Source organism: Coregonus clupeaformis, chromosome 4 (assembly GCF_020615455.1).
Source record: "Coregonus clupeaformis isolate EN_2021a chromosome 4, ASM2061545v1, whole genome shotgun sequence".
Taxonomy (NCBI): Eukaryota; Metazoa; Chordata; class Actinopteri; order Salmoniformes; family Salmonidae; genus Coregonus; species Coregonus clupeaformis.
The window spans coordinates 13023350-13047488 of record NC_059195.1 but is presented as its reverse complement, the minus strand read 5'-3'; the positions used below and the strand labels follow the sequence as shown (position 1 = coordinate 13047488).

The following is a 24139-nucleotide window of genomic DNA, read 5'->3' as shown; positions in this document are numbered from 1 at the left end:
CTACTGTTGTTTCGTCTGTAAACTTGATGATTGAGTTGGAGGCGTGCTTGGCCACGCAGTCATGGGTGAACATGGAGTACAGGAGGGGGCTGAGCACGCACCCTTGTGGGGCCCCAGTGTTGAGGATCAGCGAAGTGGAGATTTTGTTTTCTACCTTCACCACCTGGGGGCGGCCCGTCAGGAAGTCCAGGACCCAATTGCACAGGGCGGGGTTCAGGCCCAGGGCCTCGAGCTTAATGATGAGCTTGGAGGGTACTATAGTGTTGAATGCTGAGATATAGTCAATCAACAGCATTCTTACATAGGTATTCCTCTTGTCCAGATGGGATAGGGAACTGTGCAGTGTGATGGCGATTGCATCGTCTGTGGATCTATTGGGGCGGTAACCAAATTGAAGTGGGTCTAGGGTGACAGGTAAGGTAGAGGTGATTTGATCCTTGAGTAGGTACTCCTGAGTGGCGCAGTGGTCTAAGGCACTGCATCGCAGTGCTAACTGTGTCACTAGAGATCCTGGTTCGAATCCAGGCTCTGTCGCAGCCGGCCGCGACCGGGAGACTCATGGGCGGCGCACAATTGGTCCAGGGTAGGGGAGGGAATGGCCGGCCGGGATGTAGCTCAGTTGATAGAGCATGGCGTTTGCAACGCCAGGGTTGTGGGTTCGATTCCCACGGGGGGCCAGTATAAAAAAATATGTATTCACTAACTGTAAGTTGCTCTGGATAAGAGCGTCTGCTAAATGACTAAAATGTAAATGTAAAATGAGTAGTCTCTCAAAGTACTTCATGAAGACAGAGGTGAGTGCTACGGGGCGATAGTCATTTAGTTCAGTTACCTTTGCTCGTCTTGGCTGTGTGCTTAGGGTTGTTGTCCTGTTGAAAGGTGGAGCAGGTTTTCATCAAGGATCTCTCTGTACTTTGCTCCATTCATCTTTCCCTTGATCCTGATTAGTCTCCCAGTCCCTGCCGTTGAAAACATCCCCACAGTATGATGCTGCCACCACCATGCTTCACTGTAGGGATGGTGCCAGGTTTCCTCCAGACATGATGCTTGGCATTCAGGCTAAAGAGTTCAATCTTGGTTTCATCAGACCAGAGAATCTTGTTTCTCATGGTCTGAGAGTCCTTTAGGTGCCTTTTGGCAAACTCCAAGCGGACGGTCATGGGCCTTTTACTGAGCAGTGGCTTCCGTCTGGCCACTCTACCATAAAGGCCTGATTGGTGGAGTGCTGCAGAGATGCTTGTCCTTCTGGAAGGTTCTCCCATCTCCACAGAGGAACTCTGGAGCTCTGTCAGAGTGACCATCGGGTTCTTGATCACCTCCCTGACCAAGGCCCTTCTCCCCCGATTGCTCAGTTTGGCCGGGCAGCCAGCTCTAGGAAGATTCTTGGTGGTTCCAAACCTCTTCCATTTAAGAATGATGGAGGCCACTGTGTTCTTGGGGACCTTCAATGCTGCAGAAACTTTTTGGTACCCTTCCCCAGATCTGTGCCTCAACACAATCCTGTCTCGGAGCTCTACGGACAATTCCTTTTGACCTCATGGCTTGGTTTTTGCTCTGACATGCACTGTCAACTGTGGGACCTTATATAGACAGGTATGTGCCGTTCCAAATAATGTCAAATTAATTGAATTTACCACAGGTGGACTCCATTCAAGTTGTAGAAACATCTCAAGGATGATCAATGGAAACAGGATGCACCTGAGTTCAATTTTGAGTCTCATAGCAAAAGGTCTGAATACTTATGTAAATAAGGTACTTCTGTTTTTTATATTTTGTACATTTGCAAAAATTTCTAAAAACCAGTTTTCGCTTTGTAATTATGGGGTACTGAATTTTTGAATAAGGCTGTAACATAACAAAATGTGGGAAAAGGGAAGGGGTCTGAATACTCCCTGTATTGTGCGTCTGCCGTAGGCCTATATTTGACTTCCGTTTCTTTCCTTACTGTACTACAACAACCATGTATTCTTAGATGCCATACATGTATAAGACTCCATAGAAAGGTTATCCCTTCAAAGTCAGAGGACAGGCAGTCATACTGAACATTTCAGACGTCTGATTAGATTATTATTCCTAGTAAAGATCTGGTCTCGTCTCATTTTCCTTCTGCAGACTTGTAAACCATGTCTCTCCATTTAGCAGTGTAGACCGCCCCATGATTGCTTTTGCAGATTATCTCTGAGACAGAATAAACCTAATTTGCTTTTAACTCAGACTGAGATTTATGCTCAAGTCAAGTCAAGGTTATGGGCTACATGAAGAAATATGTCATGTTGATTCATGTTACTGTAGGCCTATGTCACACAATATAGCATGTATTCACTGAGAGTTTCAATTTAAAGATTTTCACACATTAAAGTGTAAAAAAATCTTGTTTTGGGCAAAATAGTGTTTTTTAGACACAACTGCAAACTTCAAGGAGTAGGGCATTCAAGCAGTTGGTCTGATGGGAATCCGTGATGTCATCGGCCTCCCCCCTTGCTTGAGAAACAATAGAGGAGCAAAAGAGGAAAGGCCCACCCCCCAATTGTGCTATGTCATGACTCACCTGGACCACCTATTGAGATGTGCCTTTTGTTAAGTAAATCAGGTGTTAAATGAGGTGAAAAGGAGACTTGACTGCCTCTTTAAAGGCATGTGATTTTCCTGTGTTTTATACAGTGCTGTGAACAAGTATTTGCCTCCTTTAAAATGTTTTCTATTTGTGCATATTTTTTATGCTGAATGCTATCAGATCTTCAACCAAAACCGAATATTAGATCAAGGGAACCTGAGTGAACAAATAACACAACAATTACATACTTATTTCTTAGACAAAGTTATGCAACACCCAATGCCCCGTGTGAAAAGGTAATTGCCCCCTTACACTCAATAACTGGTTGTGCCACATTTAGCTGCAATGATTCCAACCAAACACTTCCTGTAGTTGTTGATCAGTCTCTCACGTAGCTGTGGAGGTCAACCCTGGTTGGCACCTACTAGGCACTTAATATAGTAATTTTGGTATTTAACCTCTTGAGATGGGAAAACATGTTTTTTGTGAAATTAAACGTGCTCTTTATGACATAATTTTTTTGGGGACCAAGTTACACTACTCAAAAGGCACCTAATTGGTGGAATGACCCAGTTATGATCAGGTCCATTTAACATATAATCTGATTCTATGTTATTATTGTTACCCCTTTGGCTACTGAACTCCTGAATGAGTCGGGAAACATTAACCACTTTTCCGGCCTTCACTTTCTCAGATTTCCGCAGTTAAAGGGAGCTCCCCACAAATCCTGCCTACCCCCACTCCCAGCTTTGGTTGTGGTTAGTACAGTACAGTATATCCTGCCATGGCAGATAAATCACAGGGTTGTATTTTACAGCTTAACTACACTACCTGACTGTGAAAAGGCTTTCTTCTCCTCATGTGAAAGCAATTTCTGTTGTGCCTCCAAAATCGTTGTTTGAAAGCTTGGAGGTAGACAGACTCTTTTGAAGGTGTGGTTCCGTAATATGGGCAATACTGCACAAAGCTTTCAAACATAAAATGGTACTCTCCATAAATCATTAGTTGAGGGGGAAAGAACAGGAGGGGGGTGCAGATGTAATAGTGATACTGCAGTCTTAGAAAAAAGGGTTCCAAAAGGGTTATTTGGCTGTCCCCATAGGATAACCCTTTTGGTTCCAGGTAGAACCCTTTTGGGTTCCATGTAGAACCCTCTGTGAAAAGGGTTCTACCTGGAACCCAAAAGGGTTCTCCAAAGGGTTATCCTATGGGGACAGCTGAATAACCCTTTTAGGTTCTAGATAGCACCTTTTTTCTAAGAGTGTGTAGTTTTTATTTAATGATTGAAAGAGCACTGAGGAATATCAAAGGCAACATATTAAGTTCAGACATACAGTATTTAATCTAAACCCCAAATATGTGGCAAAAGTCATTGTAAACTTAAGCCATTGGGTCTTAGACATCCAATAAGAAACGGTAATAACACATTGCCGTGTTTCTCTGAATTTAAAGGAAAACCTGACACCCAAACATTCCCACAACACCATTGTCTGTTGTGTATACTGGGGGCATAGCCAGATCTAGACCAGATGTTAGAGTTCACTTTGAAAGTTTGCTACCTCATTAAGGGCTTTTATGGCTTGAGATTAGCTTCACTTGAATTTGGTATAAGCATGTGTGAGAGCAGGGCTTCATGGGTGCTGGTCATGAGCAGGACATCAAAGGACAGTGCAGCTCCTAATGACAGGCCTGGTCACGACTGGGCCCTGCAATTAACACAGGAGATCCAGCTAATTACCAACCAGGACAATGTCAGAGCAAGACATGGCATAAAGAGCCAAGTACGGTGGAACATTGCAAGATAGGAGTGGTATCATCATGAAGCAACAAATAAACACTGTTTTTAACACCAGGTCAGGGCAAGCATGTAGGTGAAGTTCACAGACCTCCTGTACATATATCTGGTATTTAATACTACACTGTACATCTTATTTAATGCTTCAAGTATAGTCGCAAAGGTGATCAAATATCTGTCCCTGCTGGTGAAATATTGCAGTAAAACTATTATCAGTCATATGTCCCTGGATTGGGTTTACCAGTGGAGATGTCTGGTGCACCCTCCAACGTACAGCCCCGACCCCCTTCAGTCCCTTTCCCGTCCCCTCTACCACTCCAGACTCCTTACCATGCTCACACCCCAGTGTCACTCATTGTAATGAAAACCTACCTCTGGAATTTCAGCTGAGAGACAGAGAGAAAGAAAGGTAGTAGGAGAGACAGAGAGAGAGGGCGAGAGAGAGAGAGAGAGAGAGAGAGGAGAGAAGGAAGAGGAGGATACAGATCACATACACTTTTATCAGGAGAGTGAAAAAGAGTGAGAGAGAAAAAGAGAGAAAGCAAAGTCTACCTACTAGAGGGGAGTGTGTGTGGTGGGGAAACACAAGACTCAATTGAGACTTGTTCCTGGGCTGGGACCCCTGTGTGAGTGCATGGAGTAAGAGCAAGCCCTTGGGAGGAGCAGAGCACAACCGAGCAAGAAACAGAGCGAGTGAGAGCTTCTGTGAGAAACACAGAGAGAGATAGAGAGAGAGTGAGAGAACGTGAGCTGTACCCAGTGAAAAACATGCAGCCCCTCAGCTGGATCGGTGCACTCTTCTTCCTGTTCTATGTTTCCTCTGGAAATGCAGACGCCAACAGGTAAGTGAGCAATCAATTAATCCTATGGACTGCTGTAGGAAACGATTGTCAGAGATATATAAATGTTCATACATTATAATGTAGTTCATGCTGCTGTCATTGTATCTGTTCACTCTGAAGCCTGCAGCAGGTGTAAAGCTCAGTGTTTATTGGTATGATTCATCTGGATAGTAGAGGATTCAGTATGGACATTCCATTGCAGTGTCAAGGGAACAGCACTGCAAAAGCAATTGTCACATCCCTAGGTAACACTCCTAACAGCTACTAGCTAACACTCCGGCCAGACACAGCTGTGTGTTGTAAGTGTTGTAAATGCATTATATACCATTACTTATACAGTAGTAGCAGTCGCCTCTTATTGAACTGCCATTACCAGTAGCCTGCTCCTGATTTTTACTAATGAGACATGTGACAAGCTCATTTTAGTAATTTAGCAGACACATATCTAGAGTGACTCAGTTTAGCTTATGACAATCACAGGCATGTCAGTTGGTTTCAATATGTAATAATGGGAAAAGTGGTGTTTTGGTGCAATGCATGCACTCACTCTCAGGCTGTCTGCGCCTTGGCCAGGGACTATGTGAGGTATGGGGGCTGTCAGCTAAATGTTGCTCCTGGCACGGCAACTGTTAATCACTGAAGGACACCTGTCACACTTAGGGGCCCCTAGGCTATTCTGGTTGATTTCTACCAGGTCTCAGATTCTTCCAGTCCCCCTTGAGCCAGGGCTGCTTTTAGGAAGCCATGCGTGGAACGCCAGAATGCCAAATATCTGGGCCATTTGAGATTGGCACTGGGCTAGAGGTTAGAGGGCTCCTCAGATCAGAAGGTTTCCCCAGCCAGATGTGCGTTTCAAAAGTTAAAGTTATTTTGTGATCCTTGAGGGTGCATTTCAAGCAATGAAAGGGGAAGCAGCAGATTGACATCCCATCCCAATCTAATTTACAGTTTAAAAATACACGTGCAATTCAATCACTATGTATATTATTTCCAAAGTGCTGACTTGTTGACGGTCACTTTAAGAGTAATCAGATGAGGGTCATGAAAATGGAGGGAATAGGTTCCTGCTTGAGGTTAACATGTAACACTGTAAGGACATTAAGGAGTGACTGATTAAGTGTAAGTAGAGAGTGTAACATGCTCATTTCCCCATCTGTAATCTACATCCTGTCAGGCTGACTGCTCTCCATAGGTAGCCCCCTTTTTCTTCCTATAGGAGGGAGCCGGGGGAAACTTTATTTGGCCTGTTAGTTTTCCACACCACTGCCATGGTGCTATTAAGGCCACAATTTGCTGGGTTGACTGCAGGGCTGCATTTGAGATGACTAAATTAGACTATGTGTTGAAGTCAATTATCACCAAAAAGCACCCGGCGATGGGTCCTACTAATCACCCCAAACAACCCCAAACAGGTACCCTATAGTACACCAACTCGTGACTCGACCATTGGTGACTCTGACTTGGACTCGACTCGGACTTAGCCATAGGGATTTGTGACTCGACTCGGACTCGAGCACTGCCTCAAAGTACCCCAGACAACCCAAACAGGTACCCCAAAGTAACCCAAACAACCCCAAACAGGTACTCCAAAGTAACCCAAACAGGTACCCAAAAGTACCACAAAAAGGTACCTTAGGTACATCGCCAGGTCACTGACCTCCTCCCTGAAGACTGTCTAATCGCTGTAGGTGATCAGGCCTACCACCGCCATGTCGTCAGTAAACTTGATTTTGGTGTTGGAGTTGTACGTGGCCACACAGTCGTGGGTGAACAGGGAGTACAGAAGGGGACTAAGCACACACCCCTGGGGGGCCCCCGTGTTGAGGGTCAGTGTGGCGGAGGTGTTGTTGCTTTACCGCTTTTAAGCTATACTTTTAAAAATAAATAAGGCATGCATTGTCTGGGTGAAGCCTGTGCATGATCTTTTATTGGACAGTGTGCCTGAAATGAAAAAAAGCCTTAATTATCAACATTTGAGCCACAGGGAATTTGTCAAAAATAATATGTATACTGTAAATAATATACAAATATGCATTTACACTTATACTCTCGCAGCTATCTGATTCCCACCTATATTTTCAGTACTTGGCTGCACTCTCCTGGGTCAGATCTATAAAAGTTGGGGGTACTTTCAGGTACCTATTTGGGGTTGTTTGGAGTACTTTGGGGTACCTGTTTGGGGTTGTTTGGGGTTGCTTGGTGTATTTTGGGGTACCTGGGGTTGTTTGGGGTGCTTTGGAGTACCTGTTTGGGGTTGTTTGGGGTTGTTTGTCTTTGGGGGGGCGGGTACACTAATTTAGTGATCCAATTCTCTTCTCCATTTGCAGCATATTTACTGCAAGTTGTGTTTATTTGGGTATTTGTTTTCTTCTGCGATCCATTATAAAGTTATACTCATGATCGTATTATGATCAAACTTTACTCACCAATTGTGTTATTCCTAATCAAGCAGCTTTAGTCAATAAACTCACATTCAACTGGCCCTCAAGGAATGGAACCAAATATCTAACAGGGTAGAGCTGTGAATCACCTATTTTCCCTGTCCTTTATGTGCACAGGCACCGCAGACAAGTCCCCGCCGGTGGCCAACCAGGTGTGTGTCGCTATGGCAGGAGACTAGAGTGTTGCTATGGCTGGAAAAAGAACAGCAAAGGACAATGTGAAGGTAAGCATCTCAACAAAACAAGTTGTGGTTACGGTTAGTCAAGATGTACTGTATTTGACCTTGTCATGTTGTTTGTTTGTACGGTGATTAGAAATGTCTTTGTATAGCTGTGCTCATCAAAGTAACTTTTTCTTTGTTTCGTTGAATGAAAATATCATATACTGTACATTTGACATTTTAGTCATTTAGCAGACGCTCTTATCCAGAGCGACTTACAGTTAGTGAGTGCATACATTTTTTCATACTGGTCCCCCGTGGGAATCAAACACACAACCCTGGCGTTGCAAGTGCCATGCTCTACCAACTGAGCTACACAGGGCTACGTAAATGGATATTCAATGAATGGAAACCTCAAGTTTAAGAATTCTAATTGTTCTCCACAATAATGGGTTTTCACATTTGTTATTCTTTGCGGCAGGGTATTTTCCTGCACCAGAAGAAATGTGGACTAAATTACCTCAGTTATAGTCAAACTGGCATGTTTGAACCTCAGTGAACCTGCATAAACCCTCTTATTGCCGCTGGTGATATTTCTCTCCTTGAATGCTTTACCAGCTCAGTGTGAACATGGCTGCAAGCACGGAGAGTGTGTTGGCCCCAACAAATGCAAGTGTTACCCAGGATACACCGGAAAGACGTGCAATCAAGGTCAGTGGGGTAACTAGAGTCAATGGAATGAGGGTCAAAGGTCAGAGAAATGTGAGCCAAAGTGGTCTGTTTATGGAGATCAACTTGCAGCTCAGATTTGTAGCCTGTCTCTGTAGTTATCCCTCTCTATTTCACAAGCCCCTGATTGATCACTTGATCATCATGTTTTGACACCTTTAAAGATGCCTCAATATTTCAATATCAAACTATTAATTTTCTGCCTATGTAGAATACTTAATCTGGAGAAACCTAAAATGTATTCAATATGTTGCCCCTGGGACCACGTAAGATATGATGTCCGTGGGACAATATTCAAGTTTGATGTCTCTGGCGAAGCCACAATAGACTTATAGGTGCATTATTTCTGATTACAAACTAATATAGTATAGCCATAAATATCCCTGAAGTACATAACTGAGGATGACTGTCTGTCTCTCTGTCCAGATCTGAATGAGTGTGGCCTGAAGCCCCGTCCCTGTGAGCATCGCTGCATGAACACCCATGGCAGCTACATGTGCTACTGCCTCAACGGTTACACCCTAATGCCTGATGGCTCCTGTTCCAGTGAGTGGGCACTGTAACCCCTACTTTACCTGCTGCTATTCACTCCAAGAATAGTGTTAGTTTTACACTGTACCTGTAGTGTTTAAGACGTTCTCTTTCCTGTGTGTGTGTGTGTGTGTGTGTGTGTGTGTGTGTGTGTGTGTGTGTGTGTGTGTGTGTGTGTGTGTGTGTGTGTGTGTGTGTGTGTGTGTGTGTATGTGTGTGTGTGTGTGTGTGTGTGTAGACTCCAGGACGTGCTCCCTGGCCCACTGTCAGTATGGCTGCGAGGAGGTACAGGGGGAGATCCGTTGTCTCTGCCCGTCTGCAGGTCTGCAGCTGGGGCCAGACGAGAGGACCTGCGTGGGTGAGTACCACCACCTTGGACCACCAACCCTGACACTATATCACTTCATGAGGACTTCATGCTGGTTCTCACTGGACCACTCCACCTCATAGATTAGCAGCTACTGAACACAATAGAAGGGGTCAACATCTTGGAGCTTTGTAAAGCTCTGTGAAGACTCCATTATGTGGTTTCACATTCCTGCTCCATCTCAAGGCTTCTCACATAAGAACTTAATCATCTGTAGCAGCCAGTTGGATAGAATGGGGTAGTGTTTCTTACCACAAAACTGCTTGAGTTGAGTGGGAGCCAGTGTCCAATTGTGGTGCTAAACTAAAGTGTCAGTAAGGGATGGTTGACATTGATCCAAATATTTAACCCTATGCTACAATGTAGAAAACAGAACTCAGTCATTTCGTGTTTATTCAAATCTGTCCCTGTCTTCCTCCCTTCATTATGCCTTTAGATATTGATGAATGTGTAACTGGGAAGAACCTGTGCCAATACAACAGACAGTGTGTCAACACGTTTGGCAGCTACTACTGCAAGTGCCAGAACGGCTACGACCTGAAGTATGTTCATGGAAAATATGACTGTGTAGGTAAGGTATACAATCATTTCATATATACAACAATTTGCTTTTAAAAAATCTGTGAGGAGATATCAAATCAGTAAATGTATTTTTCAGACAATGACGAGTGTGCGGACAACACACACAAGTGCAGCCACCATGCAGTCTGTCTAAACACTCAGGGATCCTACAAGTGCAAGTGCAAACAAGGCTTCCGTGGCAGTGGCTTCGAATGCTCTGGTGAGAACTGAACAGATTTACTATTCATCAATCATCAAAACATTCTTAGAGTAAAAAACATTTGATAGAAATGTTGTTGATGTGCAAGGGGGCCACAATCGGACAGTGTTTTTTTCCCAGACTGCATATACAATATTCAGATCTTATATCGATACAAGAGTAAAAAGTCTCTCAGACAGTTATTTTATGATAGCATATTTCAACTGTACTCTTAAAACATCAGCAAACATCAACACTGCCAAAGCCAGTTTCCTGTTTTCAGACAACTTCTGCACTCTACAGATGTTACTCAGGGAGAGCCCTTGATTCAAATTACACCTGTGTAAATATCTGCTGTTCTACCGAACCCAGCCATCTGAAGGACAGAGGAAAGGAGAGGCATGACTGACTGTCTGTCTGTCTGTCTGTCTGTCTGTCTGTCTGTCTGTCTGTCTGTCTGTCTGTCTGTCTGTCTGTCTGTCTGTCTGTCTGTCTGTCTGTCTGTCTGTCTGTCTGTCTGTCTGTCTGTCTGTCTGTCTGTGTCTGTCTGTCTGTCTGTCTGTCTGTCTGTCTGTCTGTCTGTCTGTCTGTCTGTGAGTAGCAGAGGGGCCACAGTGCACTCTCTGAACCAGGCAGTTGACACTAGCTGATGTAGCCTAGGTGACATGATAGGTGCGCTGAGGCTTTGTGTAAACGAAGATTCCTTTATCTTTTTGTAGTCAAGCCCTTTTATCAAAGCTCGTGGGACCAGGGAGACAAAGGCAGTACAGATGATAATTTCCTCAATGGTGAGATGTGTATGGAATGCAACAAGGCTCTCCACTTCCTCTGTTCGCACCTCGCCCTGCTGCGTCCCCCCCGCCTACCACTGTTGCTTTATGAACTCCCCCTCCCCTCCCTTCCCTCTCTCATGGCTTAAGGCTGGCTAGGTCCTATCCGCACCACACACAGCTTGATCTGCCATGTAGAAGTCAGCATGAAACCATTTTAGACTTTGCAAGTACATACAGTATATATGGCTGAAGCTGGCTGTCATGCACCCATGCATGGAGTATGACATTCCTGTCTGTCGTCCTACCCTCTGTGCTCATCTGTCATGTCTATGACAACATGTTTACACAAAAGAAAATGAATGTATTTCAATGAACAAGGTAAGTCTGATGAATGATTTAGTCATATCCCAGTTTACCAATTTACATATGGCTACGCCGAACTATTTGTTTTTTAAATTATAGGAGCAAAAAAATACTTCACTTTATTTGGAACGGCAAGCCAGACAAAATGAAACAGGCTTATTTATATAATGAATATGAGTTTGGGGGGCTAAATATTAAAGCATGTCATACAAGCATGTCATACAAAAGTTATACTTAAACCTGAACTGGTTCTCCAGTAGATTAGTAAGAATGTCTCATCCCTTGTTACAAAATTGCCTTTTTCCCTTTATCCAGATGACAACATCTCCCTTTCAGTTAATTCAAAATTGAACCTTTTTCAAAATATCACCTTTTTCAAATTATCTTTGTTAATGATATTATGAATAGGAAAGGTGGAGTTATGTCACATGTGCAGCTAACAAAAATATATGGAAATGTTTGCTCTATCCAAAATTACAACCAACTGATTGCAGCATTACAGCAAAAATGGAGAAGGCAAGTGAAAGGGGGAGAAGGTAGGGAACTTGTTTGTCTGCCCTTTATTAAAGACCAAAATTGGCATAAATAGAAATATATACCAGTTTCATTTGAGGACCAAAATGTTGACAGCTGCACCATAGAGGTTGCAAAATAATTGGGAAGAGATTTTCAGTGTGCCGATTCCATAGCACATGGTTTATGAATTTAAACACAAAACAAAGCTTGATTCAAAACGTAGAGTTTTTCTATTTAATTTATTATGCCACCAACAGAATGTTATGTACAGTGGGGGAAATAAGTATTTAGTCAGCCACCAATTGTGCAAGTTCTCCCACTTAAAAAGATGAGAGAGGCCTGTAATTTTCATCATAGGTACACGTCAACTATGACAGACAAAATGAGGAAAAAAAATCCAGAAAATCACATTGTAGGATTTTTTATGAATATATTTGCAAATTATGGTGGAAAATAAGTATTTGGTCAATAACAGAAGTTTCTCAATACTTTGTTATATACCCTTTGTTGGCAATGACACAGGTCAAACGTTTTCTGTAAGTCTTCACAAGGTTTTCACACACTGTTGCTGGTATTTTGGCCCATTCTTCCATGCAGATCTCCTCTAGAGCAGTGATGTTTTGGGGCTGTCGCTGGGCAACACGGACATTCAACTCCCTCCAAAGATTTTCTATGGGGTTGAGATCTGGAGACTGGCTAGGCCACTCCAGGACCTTGAAATGCTTCTTACGAAGCCACTCCTTCGTGGCCCGGGCGGTGTGTTTGGGATCATTGTCATGCTGAAAGACCCAGCCACGTTTCATCTTCAATGCCCTTGCTGATGGAAGGAGGTTTTCACTCAAAATCTCACGATACATGGCCCCATTCATTCTTTCCTTTACACGGATCAGTCGTCCTGGTCCCTTTGCAGAAAAACAGCCCCAAAGCATGATGTTTCCACCCCCATGCTTCACAGTAGGTATGGTGTTCTTTGGATGCAACTCAGCATTCTTTGTCCTCCAAACACGACGAGTTGAGTTTTTACCAAAAAGTTATATTTTGGTTTCATCTGACCATATGACTTTCTCCCAATCCTCTTCTGGATCATCCAAATGCACTCTAGCAAACTTCAGACGGGCCTGGACATGTACTGGCTTAAGCAGGGGGACACGTCTGGCACTGCAGGATTTGAGTCCCTGGCGGCGTAGTGTGTTACTGATGGTAGGCTTTGTTACTTTGGTCCCAGCTCTCTGCAGGTCATTCACTAGGTCCCCCCGTGTGGTTCTGGGATTTTTGCTCACCGTTCTTGTGATCATTTTGACCCCACGGGGTGAGTTCTTGCGTGGAGCCCCAGATCAAGGGAGATTATCAGTGGTCTTGTATGTCTTCCCTTTCCTAATAATTGCTCCCACAGTTGATTTCTTCAAACCAAGCTGCTTACCTATTGCAGATTCAGTCTTCCCAGCCTGGTGCAGGTCTACAATTTTGTTTCTGGTGTCCTTTGACAGCTCTTTGGTCTTGGCCATAGTGGAGTTTGGAGTGTGACTGTTTGAGGTTGTGGACAGGTGTCTTTTATACTGATAACAAGTTCAAACAGGTGCCATTAATACAGGTAACGAGTGGAGGACAGAGGAGCCTCTTAAAGAAGAAGTTACAGGTCTGTGAGAGCCAGAAAATGTGCTTGTTTGTAGGTGACCAAATACTTATTTTCCACCATAATTTGCAAATAAATTCATAAAAAATCCTACAATGTGATTTTCTGGATTTTTTTCTTCTCAATTTGTCTGTCATAGTTGACGTGTACCTATGATGAAAATTACAGGCCTCTCTCATCTTTTTAAGTGGGAGAACTTGCACAATTGGTGGCTGACTAAATACTTTTTTTCCCCACTGTATAAGGGGCATACAACCATCTCAGCTCTGCAGATTTTGCTGCAAAGAGACAGAATCAATAGATTACTTATTCTGGTGCTGCCCCTATGTAGCTTGTTTCTGGTCACAGGTTCAGGAATGACTGAAAAAATCACAACATTTACCTAAAATTAACCCTACAAATACCACTGTTGGGAGATTTGGAACGAAAGAGAGAAGCGCCATGTCTGTAAAATGTGTGTACATGTAACAAACAAAAAAAAGAAAAAGCTGTAAAAGCAACTTTTTTTTGTCCATCCATTCAGTGATTTAGAACAAATTCCCATGACATACTCTCTGACATGTTTCGGCTTTAAAAACTATAATGGCTTTATAATCTACACTACCGGTCAAAAGTTTTAGAACACCTACTCATTCAAGGGTTTTTCTTTATTTTTACTATTTTCTACATTGTAGAATAATAGTGAAGACATCAAAACTATGAAAGAACACATATGGAATCATGTAGTAACCAAAAAAGTGTTAAACAAATCAAAATATATTTTATATGTGAGATTCTTCAAATAGCCACCCTTTGCCTTGATGACAGCTTTGCACACTCTTGGCGTTCTCTCAACCAGCTTCACCTGGAATGCTTTTCCAATAATCTTGAAGGAGTTCCCACATATGATGAGCACTTGTTGGTTGCTTTTCCTTCACTCTGCTGTCCGACTCATCCCAAACCATCTCAATTTGGTTGAGGTCGGGGGATTGTGGAGGCCAGGTCATCTGAGGCAGCACTCCATCACTCTCCTTCTTGGTAAAATAGCCCTTACACATCCTGGAGGTGTGTTGGGTCATTGTCCTGTTGAAAAACAAATGATACTCACACTAAGCCCAAACCAGATGGGATGGCGTATCGATGCAGAATGCTGTGGTAGCCATGCTGGTTAGGTGTACCTTGAATTCTAAATAAATCACAGACAGTGTCACCAGCAAAGCATCCCCACACCATAACACCTCCTCCTCCATGCTTTACGGTGGGAAATACACATGCGGAGATCATCCGTTCACCCACATTGCGTCTCACAAAGACACAGCGGTTGGAACAAAAAATCTCAAATTTGGACTCCACATTTCCACTGGTCTAATGTCCATTGCTCGTGTTTCTTGGCCCATGCAAGTCTCTTCTTATTATTGGTGTCCTTTAGTAGTGATTTCTTTGCAGCTATTCAACCATGAAGGCCTGATTCACACAGTCCCCTCTGAACAGTTGATGTTGAGATGTGTCTGTTATTTGAACTCTGTGAAGCATACTGAGGCTGGTAACTCTAATGAACTTATCCTCTGCAGCAGAGGTAACTCTGGGTCTTCCATTCCTGTGGCGGTCCTCATGAGAGCCAGTTTCATCATAGCGGTTAATGGTTTTTGCTACTTCACTTAAAGAAACTTTCAAAGTTCTTGACATTTTCCGTATTGACATGTCTTAAAGTAATATTTTGATTTGTTTAACCATTTTTTGGTTACTACATGATTCCATATGTGTTATTTCATAGTTTTGATGTCTTCATTATTATTCTACAATGTAGAAAATAGTCAAATTAAAGAAAAACCCTTGAATGAGTAGGTGTTCTAAAACTTTTGATGGGTAGTGTATAATGGCTGTATAACCTCAGGATTTTTGCCTAAGCTCTGGTATAACTGCATCAGATTCCACCTGTGATTGTAGTTCAGAGGTCTGACCTGGTTCTTCTTCCTGCAGCTATCCCAGACTCCCCAGTGAGACCCAGACTGCCAGGAAAGCTGGACAATGAGCAGATCAAGAACATCATCCCCGAGCCCCAAGTGACCGTCCCCCCTCAGATCCGCATGCAGCCCTTCGACTACGATGGCGAGACCTACATCGGTGGCTCAGAGAAGGTGGGCCAGGTGGACTTCACTAATGTAGGGGAGGAGGAAGAAGAGGAAGAGGAGGCAGATGTGGACAACCAACTCAATCCAAGAGGAGATGTTTTCAGTAAGCCTCCTTTCCCTCTAACTCCTTCCCACCAATCCCCCTATTTATTGCCACCGTGGGTGGTCCCAAATATGATTACACTAACGCTGATAATATGGACTTTCACACACCATTACTGCTGTGGTAGTGTGCAGAACTCGTAGTTATTCAGAAATACAATCCCCTAGTTGCTTCAGCTAAATCAAAATGGCAAGAACTTTGTGATGTATACTCTTCTTTTCACTCAGTTATATTTAGGTTTACACATTTTCTATGGCCTCATATAACACTGAACAGGACGCTCTCAAACACATCTCTACAAGTCAAATTTAGGACATATATCACAGGGTTATTGCTCTATGCTCTGTTGTGTGAGGGTTAGCGTAGCCTACAACGACCCTATGACCATGCTGCCCATCTGTCTACTCTTTCTATTAGCTACCCCCTTGCCTTCACACAGACCTACAATATATCCTCTCTGGACAGGGGGAATGTATGGAGTTTAAGGTCTGGCCTAATTACAGGCCCCCCAAACCTGACTGCACATTTCTCCGGCCGGCTGGCCTCAGGCTTCTTGGCCATGCTTGAAGGAAGTCTAGTCTTATCTATCTGTCCTATGTATCTCTTGTCAACTGCCAGGGAGTTGTTTAATTAAATTCATCGTAGTTGTTAAAATGAAGGGTACTATTTATTAGGTGTCTTTGACATAAACCTGAGGTACACAATAAAACCTATATCGCTTATCAAACACAGTTATACTTGATATACACACATATGCATGCACACATATCTTGGAAACTATGTATAAACAACACCTGAGCTTCTATTTTTATCTATAGGAGTCAGATGAGCCACTGTCACTTCACAGTTTTATTCAGAGAAAGCGAGGACTGAGGAGTGCTTTGGATTCCTTTAAAGATCCATGGTTAGCTGGACTAAACGCATGGATTGAGTCCCTTCTGACGCTAACCTTGTTTAAGACATCTCAAAGCTGCAATGTGATGTCAGTCTGTCAGGCAGTGTAAGCTTGAGGATTACCATTCCACAATAAAAGGTCAGTTCTAAGCCCTGGACCTGAGTGTGTGTCAGGATCCAACCTGTTGCTTCATGTTCTGGGCACTGAGTAGGTCTATGGCTTAGATTGAAAAGCTCATTCTCAGTAAGCAGAAGAAAAAAGCAGCAGGGTTGGGCTCAAATTAAATTGAGAATGCCTCATAAATTCTAATTCAATTCTTGAATTTGAATTGAATTTGCATTGAAGTAGTAAACGGGATACAGAATTACAATTGGAATTTGAATTAAAATAAATATAATTTAATTCAGTGAAATTCACAGAAATTCAAATGCCTCTTCTATTATTAGGTGTAGTCTAATATAAATATTGTACATAAACATCAAACATGTCATTATATACATGCATATAGTTTATGGGGAAACTGTTGAAATGAATGATCAAGGAAAACAAAACAAAACCTGTATGCAAATATTCTAAGTTATTATATTTAATTAATCACTTAAATTGTGTTAAATATGAGGAAAATACTACATTTCCCAGAATGCATTAGTTTACCCCTCAAATTGACTTCAAAAAGATGCCAAACAAATGAAATGGTTGGTGGAAATATAATTGGCTATTGTAAGCACTAAAGTTAAAAGAGTATATGAACATTGTTTTCAGAGAAAAGTGATATATTCTTTGGTATCTGGCAGTATGACCTGTCAGATTAAATTAAACTCTCATGTTCTATGAATGAGTGGAATTTATTTGAATTGCACTGAATTCAATTCTACTTCCTGTCACTCTAACTCTAATTCTACAGTACATCCTGTGGGGTACGTCCAATTAAATTTGAATTTCAACTCATGAGTTGAATGGGAGTCAAATCCAAAATGTTTAATTCAGCCCAACCCTGGTAAGCAGAGAATGGCCTCTGTTTCACATATTAGATTCACATGCTGTAAATACAACACATCCTGTGAGGTATAAATAGATCATGTGGTTGGAGGACAATACAACAACACATTAGCTTACACTAGAAGAGCTCTTACAGTGTTATGTGTTACCTCCAGCTCTAAATAAGCTGTAAATCAAATGTAGCAAGAGAGTGAATATATTCAACCATGAAGTTGAACTAAGTTACTGTTAAATGCTGTGTGTTAAATGCTGTGTATAGTTCAATACATGCTCTATGCATGTAGGTTGATGTAATAAACCAGATCTGGTCCTAGTGTTTGAAAGAGTGTTCTGTTTCACCCCTGTCATTTGCGATTGACCTTTGAAAGGAGACTAAGGACAGAAAAACAGCTGTGCTGAATACCAGTGTGACAATCCCACACAGCCAGGCCTGGGAAAGAGGTGGACGCACTGAGGCCATCAGTCAAACTGTCACACACAACCACTTCTCTAACCTTCTCTGGCCATGGGCTGAAACTGAAGGTTGAAAAGCAAATAGAAACCCTTGAGAGAAGGTCATTTCATTTGAGTTGTGGGAAAGAAATATCATGAGGAGCACAGGAGGTTGGTGGCACCTTAATTGGGGAGGACGGGCTGGTGGTAATGTCTGGAGCGGAATCAGTGGAATGGTATCAAATACATCAAACACATGGTTTGATGCCATTCCATTTGCTCTGTTCAAGCCATTATTATGAGCCGTTCACTGCTGAGATGAGTATAATCAGGCCAGGATGCATAAAAGCAATGAAATATGCCTTTCAAGCCAAATCAATCCTTTTGCTCAGAGACAACATATGGCCTCAAAGACAGTGGAGCTTATAGCTCTTGGGATAGAACACATGCACAGAAGTTGCCTCTGTAGCTATTTGGCTAAAATGGATAGGATTATTATTATTATTATTGGCTCTCCATCTTAAGATGAAAACCCATTTGAGTGTGGGCAAAGGATCACACATGTGATGGTATGCCTCTCAGTGAGACAGTAACAAGGCTGTGTTTTGCTGCTAGTGTTGATCTCTTTAAGGAAACAAGTCAGACAGCAGCCTGAGCCTTCGTCAGGACGACTCAAATAGCAAGAGGAGACAGGCCCCGAGACATTCATCAGCTCCATGGAGGAATTTCACTCTGCCGCCATGTGAGCGCCTTGGGATACACTCAGCTCTCCCTGCGCCTACACTCCCCATCCACTAGGAAGAGGGGGAGGAAGGGATGCAGAGACTCCAAGCCTTTTATTATCGTCCCCCAGAACAGCTGTTGAGCAAACAGATCTGACTCCCTGACAGAGAGAGTCTGTCATCAGCTCCTCAAATCCCCTCACACACCAGCCCTCTCTGGCTGGGCAGGTTCACTTAGCAAAGCCGCTGTACATCTGGTTGTCTAGAGCAACTCAGTGAAGGGGGAAGTTTGTTGGGAGAGCTTTAAGATGCTTCAGTTATAATATCCTACGATTGAAATGCACCATCTTGAGAGATAAATGTCAACAGGGCAGGCTTCCACTTGCAGGCTTCCACTTCCCTGACTGGCTTTTGTTTTATGAGGGGAAATCTCTCAACTGCATAATCATCTGGATGATCTTCAGGGATCACATTTCTTAAGAAGAATGCTTGTAACTGAAATGACTTGTTTTGATAGAGCTAAATTAAGAATGTATAACTGTTTAGACAATGTTATACATACACAATTATCAAGGCGGTTAATATCCTGTTTCAATATGTCTTGTCTTATGTCTTGTTTCTTTGTGCTTTTTGTGAAAGTGAACTACATTATCTTGACATTTGATGGACCATATTATAACAGAGTTATCTCTCTCCCAAAGCAGTTCCAGAGGACTTTGAGTCAGTATTTGGTCCTGAAACGGAAGTCAAAGAGATCGAAATAACTCCAGCACAGGAAGGTAATCCTTGGTTTACTTGTTGACATGATGTGGGTAATTACTGTGTATCGTTGACATCTGAATGTGCCTTCCAGAGTTCTTCATGGACTGCAACTTCGATCAGGGCGCGTGTGAGTGGGTGCAGGACAAGGACGATAACTTCGACTGGAGCGTGTCCTACCATGAAAATGGTACAAATCATACTGTTAATAGGGCATGAATAGTATTTTACCTCCTATATTTGCCATGTAGATGCATATAGTTTTATACAATGACTGATAAGGTAAATATGTTATTGTCCACATGATCATCTGAATCTATCTTCCAGAAATTGCTCTTTGCTGTGCTTAATCTATGTATTCCCAAATAGCTGCTAGTCATATGTTAACGACTATCACTGATCAGCCTGTGTCCACTCCCTGGTCCCTAACCCCCAGGTATGGAGTATTACATGGCTATGAGTGGTCTTCTGGGGGAGAAGAAGGACCAGGCCAGGCTAAAGCTACTCATCAGTGACCGGGCCCAGCAGGGAAGCTTCTGCCTCACTTTCAACTATCGCGTCACGGGCAACCAGGTGGGCTCGCTGCGGGTGCTGCTGAACAACAATGCCTACCCGGTGTGGGAGCAGAGCCGCAGCCGAGACCAGGACTGGCAGACAGAACTGCTCACTGTAGCCTGGAAGAACCAGGCCCCAGAATCTGTGAGTCACAATTCCATTCAAACGCCTAGAATAATAAAGGACCCATAGAATGATGCCAGTGTCAGTATATAATAGTACAGTGCATTCAGAAAGTATTCAGACCCCTTCCCTTCTTCCACATTTTGTTACATTACAGCCTTATTCTAAAATGGATGAAATTAATTGTTTTCCTCATCAATCTACACACAATACCCCATAATGACAAAGTGAAAACAGGTTTTTATAAATGTTTGCAAATTTATAAAAAAAAAAACAGAAATACCTTATTTACATAAGTATTCAGACCCTTTTCTATGAGAGTCCACTTGTCATGATTTGGAAAGGCACACACCTGTCTAAATAAGGTCCCACAGTTGACAGTGCATGTCAGAGCAAAAACCAAGCCATGAGGTTCGAAGGAATTGTCCGTAGAACTCCAAGACAGGATTGTGTCGAGGCACAGATCTGGGGAAGGGTACCAAAAAGTTTCTGCAGCATTGAAGGTCCCCAAGAACACAGTGGCCTCCATCATTCTTAAGTGGAAGAAGTTTGGAACCACCAAGACTCTTCCTAGAGCTGGCTGCCCAGCCAAACTGAACAATCGGGGGAGAAGGGCCTTGGTCAGGGAGGTGACCAAGAACTCGATGGAGAAACTCCCCAAATACAGGTGTGCCAAGCTTGTAGCGTCATACCCAAAAAGACTTGAGGCTGTAATCACTGCCGAAGGTGCTTCAACAATGTACTGAGTAAAAGGTCTAAATCAGGGTTCTTCAATTCCGGTCCTGGTAGTTAATTGCACTCACCTGGTGTCCCAGGTCTGAATTAGCCCCTGATTAGAAGGAGAGGATGAAAAACAGAGGTGTTTCGGCCCTCCAGGACCGGAATTGAAGAACCCTGGTCGAAATACTTATGTAAATGTGATATTTCTTTTGGGATTTTTAAAATAAATTTGCTAAAATGTCTAAAAACCTTTTTTGCTGTGTCTTTGATGAGGGGAAAAAACAAATTAATCAATTTTAGAATAAGGCTGTAACGTAACAAAATGTGGAAAAAGTCAAGGGGTCTGAATACTTTCCGAATGCACTGTATGTTCTATGTATGCCGTATTTACTAGCACAATGTTTAGAGAGGTTGTTAATTTAATCAGTACCAATTTCCAGAACATCTCATCAACATCTTTGCTCTCATTCTGCAGATCATCTTTGAAGCTGAGCGTGGGAATGGAGTTAGGGGAGAGATTGGGCTGGACAACGTGGTGCTGACCTCAGGCTCCTGTCAAGAGGAAGATGCTGCCATCTTTTAAACTGCTCAACTCAGTGAACCTGTAGAATCAGTCCACTGTGTTTGACACACACCTCAAAGGCAGAGCTAGCAGAAGTATCTACCTTTAGTCTGCTCTTTTCAGAGAGCACACACACACACATCTTCATAATCCCAAACTAAGGGTGTATTTTTTTTGCTGTACTGTATGTGCAACAAGTATTGTTCAGCCGTCCACATAGGAAAGTGTTGCACAAGGGTTTGAGCAATAGTATGTGGAGGGATTTCTGCAAGTTTACAAGACTCTGCTTTTGAACTTTTCCTTTAATTTGAGCCACCAAGACAAAGAGTAATGTCCACAAATAAATGATCCGATACATATATACAGTGCGGTTTTCAATATTCACAAATACTTTTAATGTTATTCAAATATTTTCACATTAAATATCTGGTTTTTATATGTGAGGATATGGCAGGCTTGTCTACAAAAAACAATATTGTGTTGCTTTTTCATTTTCTAAGTGATAGTGAAATATTGCAGTTAGCTGCAATATAGAAATAAATAAGATATACTAAGACGTGTAGTTATGTGAAATCAAAATATGAATATTAGATTAATCAAGAAGCCTTCACTTGAAGGTTACTGAGTTTTAAGATCATATTATGTGTATGTAACAATGAATAAACTGCTGTAAATTGTGCTTTCATATCGTAATACATAAAAAATGTTTTTATAAGGACTCTGTCCATATTTCATTCTCATGGTCTTTGCTTGCGGTCACCAGCTGCTTGTCACTCTGAGTCTATGAGGCACTGTATACTAAGACTGTCACAACCTCTCACACACCTTCAAGCATGATCTGTCATTACTGCTAGATATTGCTGAGCGATTAACCGAAATGTCTGTTATTTTTAGGTTTTTAAGCAACTAATTATTGATGACGGTTCAATTATTTTAATTCCATTTCTTTTAAAAAAATCTGTGAGCTGGATGCAGTTTCTCTAGAGATAAATCAGATCAAGCCAGAACTGTGCGATATAGCAGGGAGTTGGCGTACACATCACTAACAAACTGAAATGGTCCACCCACGCAGACAGTGTGGTGAAGAAGGCGCAACAGAGCCTCTTCAACCTCAGGAGGCTGAAGAAATTTGGCTTGGCACCTAAAACCCTCACAAACTTTTACAGATGCACATTTGAGAGCATCCTGTCGGGCTGTATCACCGCCTGGTACGGCAACTGCAACGCCCACAACCGCAGGGCTCTCCAGAGGGTGGTGCGGTCTGCCGAACGCATTACTGGGGGCAAACTACCCGCTCTCCAAGACACATACAGCAGGAAGGCCAAAAAGATCATCAAGGACATCAACCACCCGAGCCACTGCCTGTTCACCCCGCTATCATCCAGAAGGCGAGGTCAGTACAGGTGCATCAAAGCTGGGACCGAGAGAATGAAAAACATATTCTATCTCAAGGCCATCAGACTGTTAAATAGCCATCACTAGCACATTATAGGCTGCTGCTGCCTATTGAAATCACTGGCCACTTTACGAAATGGAACACTAGTCACTTTAATAATGTTTACATATCTTGCACTACTCATTTCATATGTATATACTGCATTATATTCTATAATATTCTTCTGTATCTTAGTCCATGCCAGGCTAATGCTTTATATTTAACTTCGTCTGTCCTCTGGTCACCGGTCAAAGATTATGCAAAAAGCAGCTAGATGTTGGTAGTCTGGTCTAGTCCTATCTACCATGTGTTTTGTCGCCCTCTGGTGGCTCTGTTTCTGTAAGAATCCGAAGTGGTGTTGATTGAATACTGCAGCTAGCTAGCTATTTACTGTCTAAAACCATAGAAAATGATAGAGGCCTCTAGCGGCCAAAAGGCTATTTTAGCATGGGCAGCGCCATTGAGGCACTGAGATATAATAAGAACTGGAGACCTCGTCCAAGATGTTTTCAAGGTAATCTACTCACGTTTGCATAAGCCGATTCATGGACCGTCTATATCCGGGTAGCACTCAGTGCGCACAGGGAGCAGCGGGAGCAGCGAAGAAGTCATCATGTCATCTAAAAACATGGCAGACATTGGATGAATATAAAATGTTAATATCTTCGGCTGGGAGTGAAGAAAAAAAATGTGTCCTCCGCAACAATTATTTGAATAATTCAATGGATGTTTTGTGCACAAAGGTATTGTAACGACCCTGTATTGTGTTCTGTGTTCATGGATGTGTTATCGTTCTCATGGGTGCTAGCAGGGGTTAAATATGCCAGGACAGATGGAAAGGTTGGGGGGGTATGATGGGAAATCCCGCGGGGTTTTGGAATGCTTAAATAGAGGTTACGGTCTCATCTCTCTCGCTTCTGTTCGGGACCCTTGATTTGACATGTTCTATTTGTGTATGTTCGAGGTTTAGCGGCGTGGGTTGTGGCCTGAACAATAGCCCATTCAGGAATAAACCTGTGTTCTGCCTGTACACCTGGTGCCCGTCTCTCTTTTACTTTATGACCCAGCTGGGTCATTACATTGGTGTCAGAAGTGCTTTCGAACGACGGGATAGATCGAGATTAGGCGAGTTAGCTGTTTCAGTATAGGCCGTGGTTAGCTTTAGCGTGACTCGCATCTACGGGCATGATGATCGGGCGAGGCGGAAAGTTAAGGAAGAGTCGGACAAAGTGTCCGTTGTGGGCTCGGGTGTACCCGG

At 42.7% G+C, this 24139-nt stretch overlaps 1 protein-coding gene across 6 annotated transcripts; it reads left to right on the top strand.

Moving 5' to 3' along the window:
* Window positions 1-4760: 4760 nt before the first annotated feature.
* Window positions 4761-22164, top strand: egfl6 (EGF-like-domain, multiple 6). Of its 6 annotated transcripts, none has more exons than XM_041866112.2 (15): window positions 4761-5191; window positions 7750-7856; window positions 8412-8504; window positions 8949-9068; window positions 9292-9411; window positions 9857-9991; window positions 10079-10201; window positions 10900-10968; window positions 11632-11652; window positions 11811-11852; window positions 15425-15679; window positions 19429-19506; window positions 19581-19676; window positions 19923-20185; window positions 21360-22164. In XM_041866112.2, exons 1-15 carry the CDS (start codon window positions 5118-5120, stop codon window positions 21465-21467), a joined length of 1704 nt encoding a protein of 567 aa, XP_041722046.1. In that variant the 5' UTR covers window positions 4761-5117; the 3' UTR covers window positions 21468-22164. The 6 variants fall into 6 exon arrangements, with proteins under 6 accessions (XP_041722046.1, XP_041722067.1, XP_041722075.1 ...); XM_041866122.2 differs by having other exon boundaries at window positions 4763-5191; window positions 19432-19506; XM_041866133.2 differs by lacking the exon at window positions 11811-11852 and having other exon boundaries at window positions 4762-5191.
* Window positions 22165-24139: the final 1975 nt, after the last annotated feature.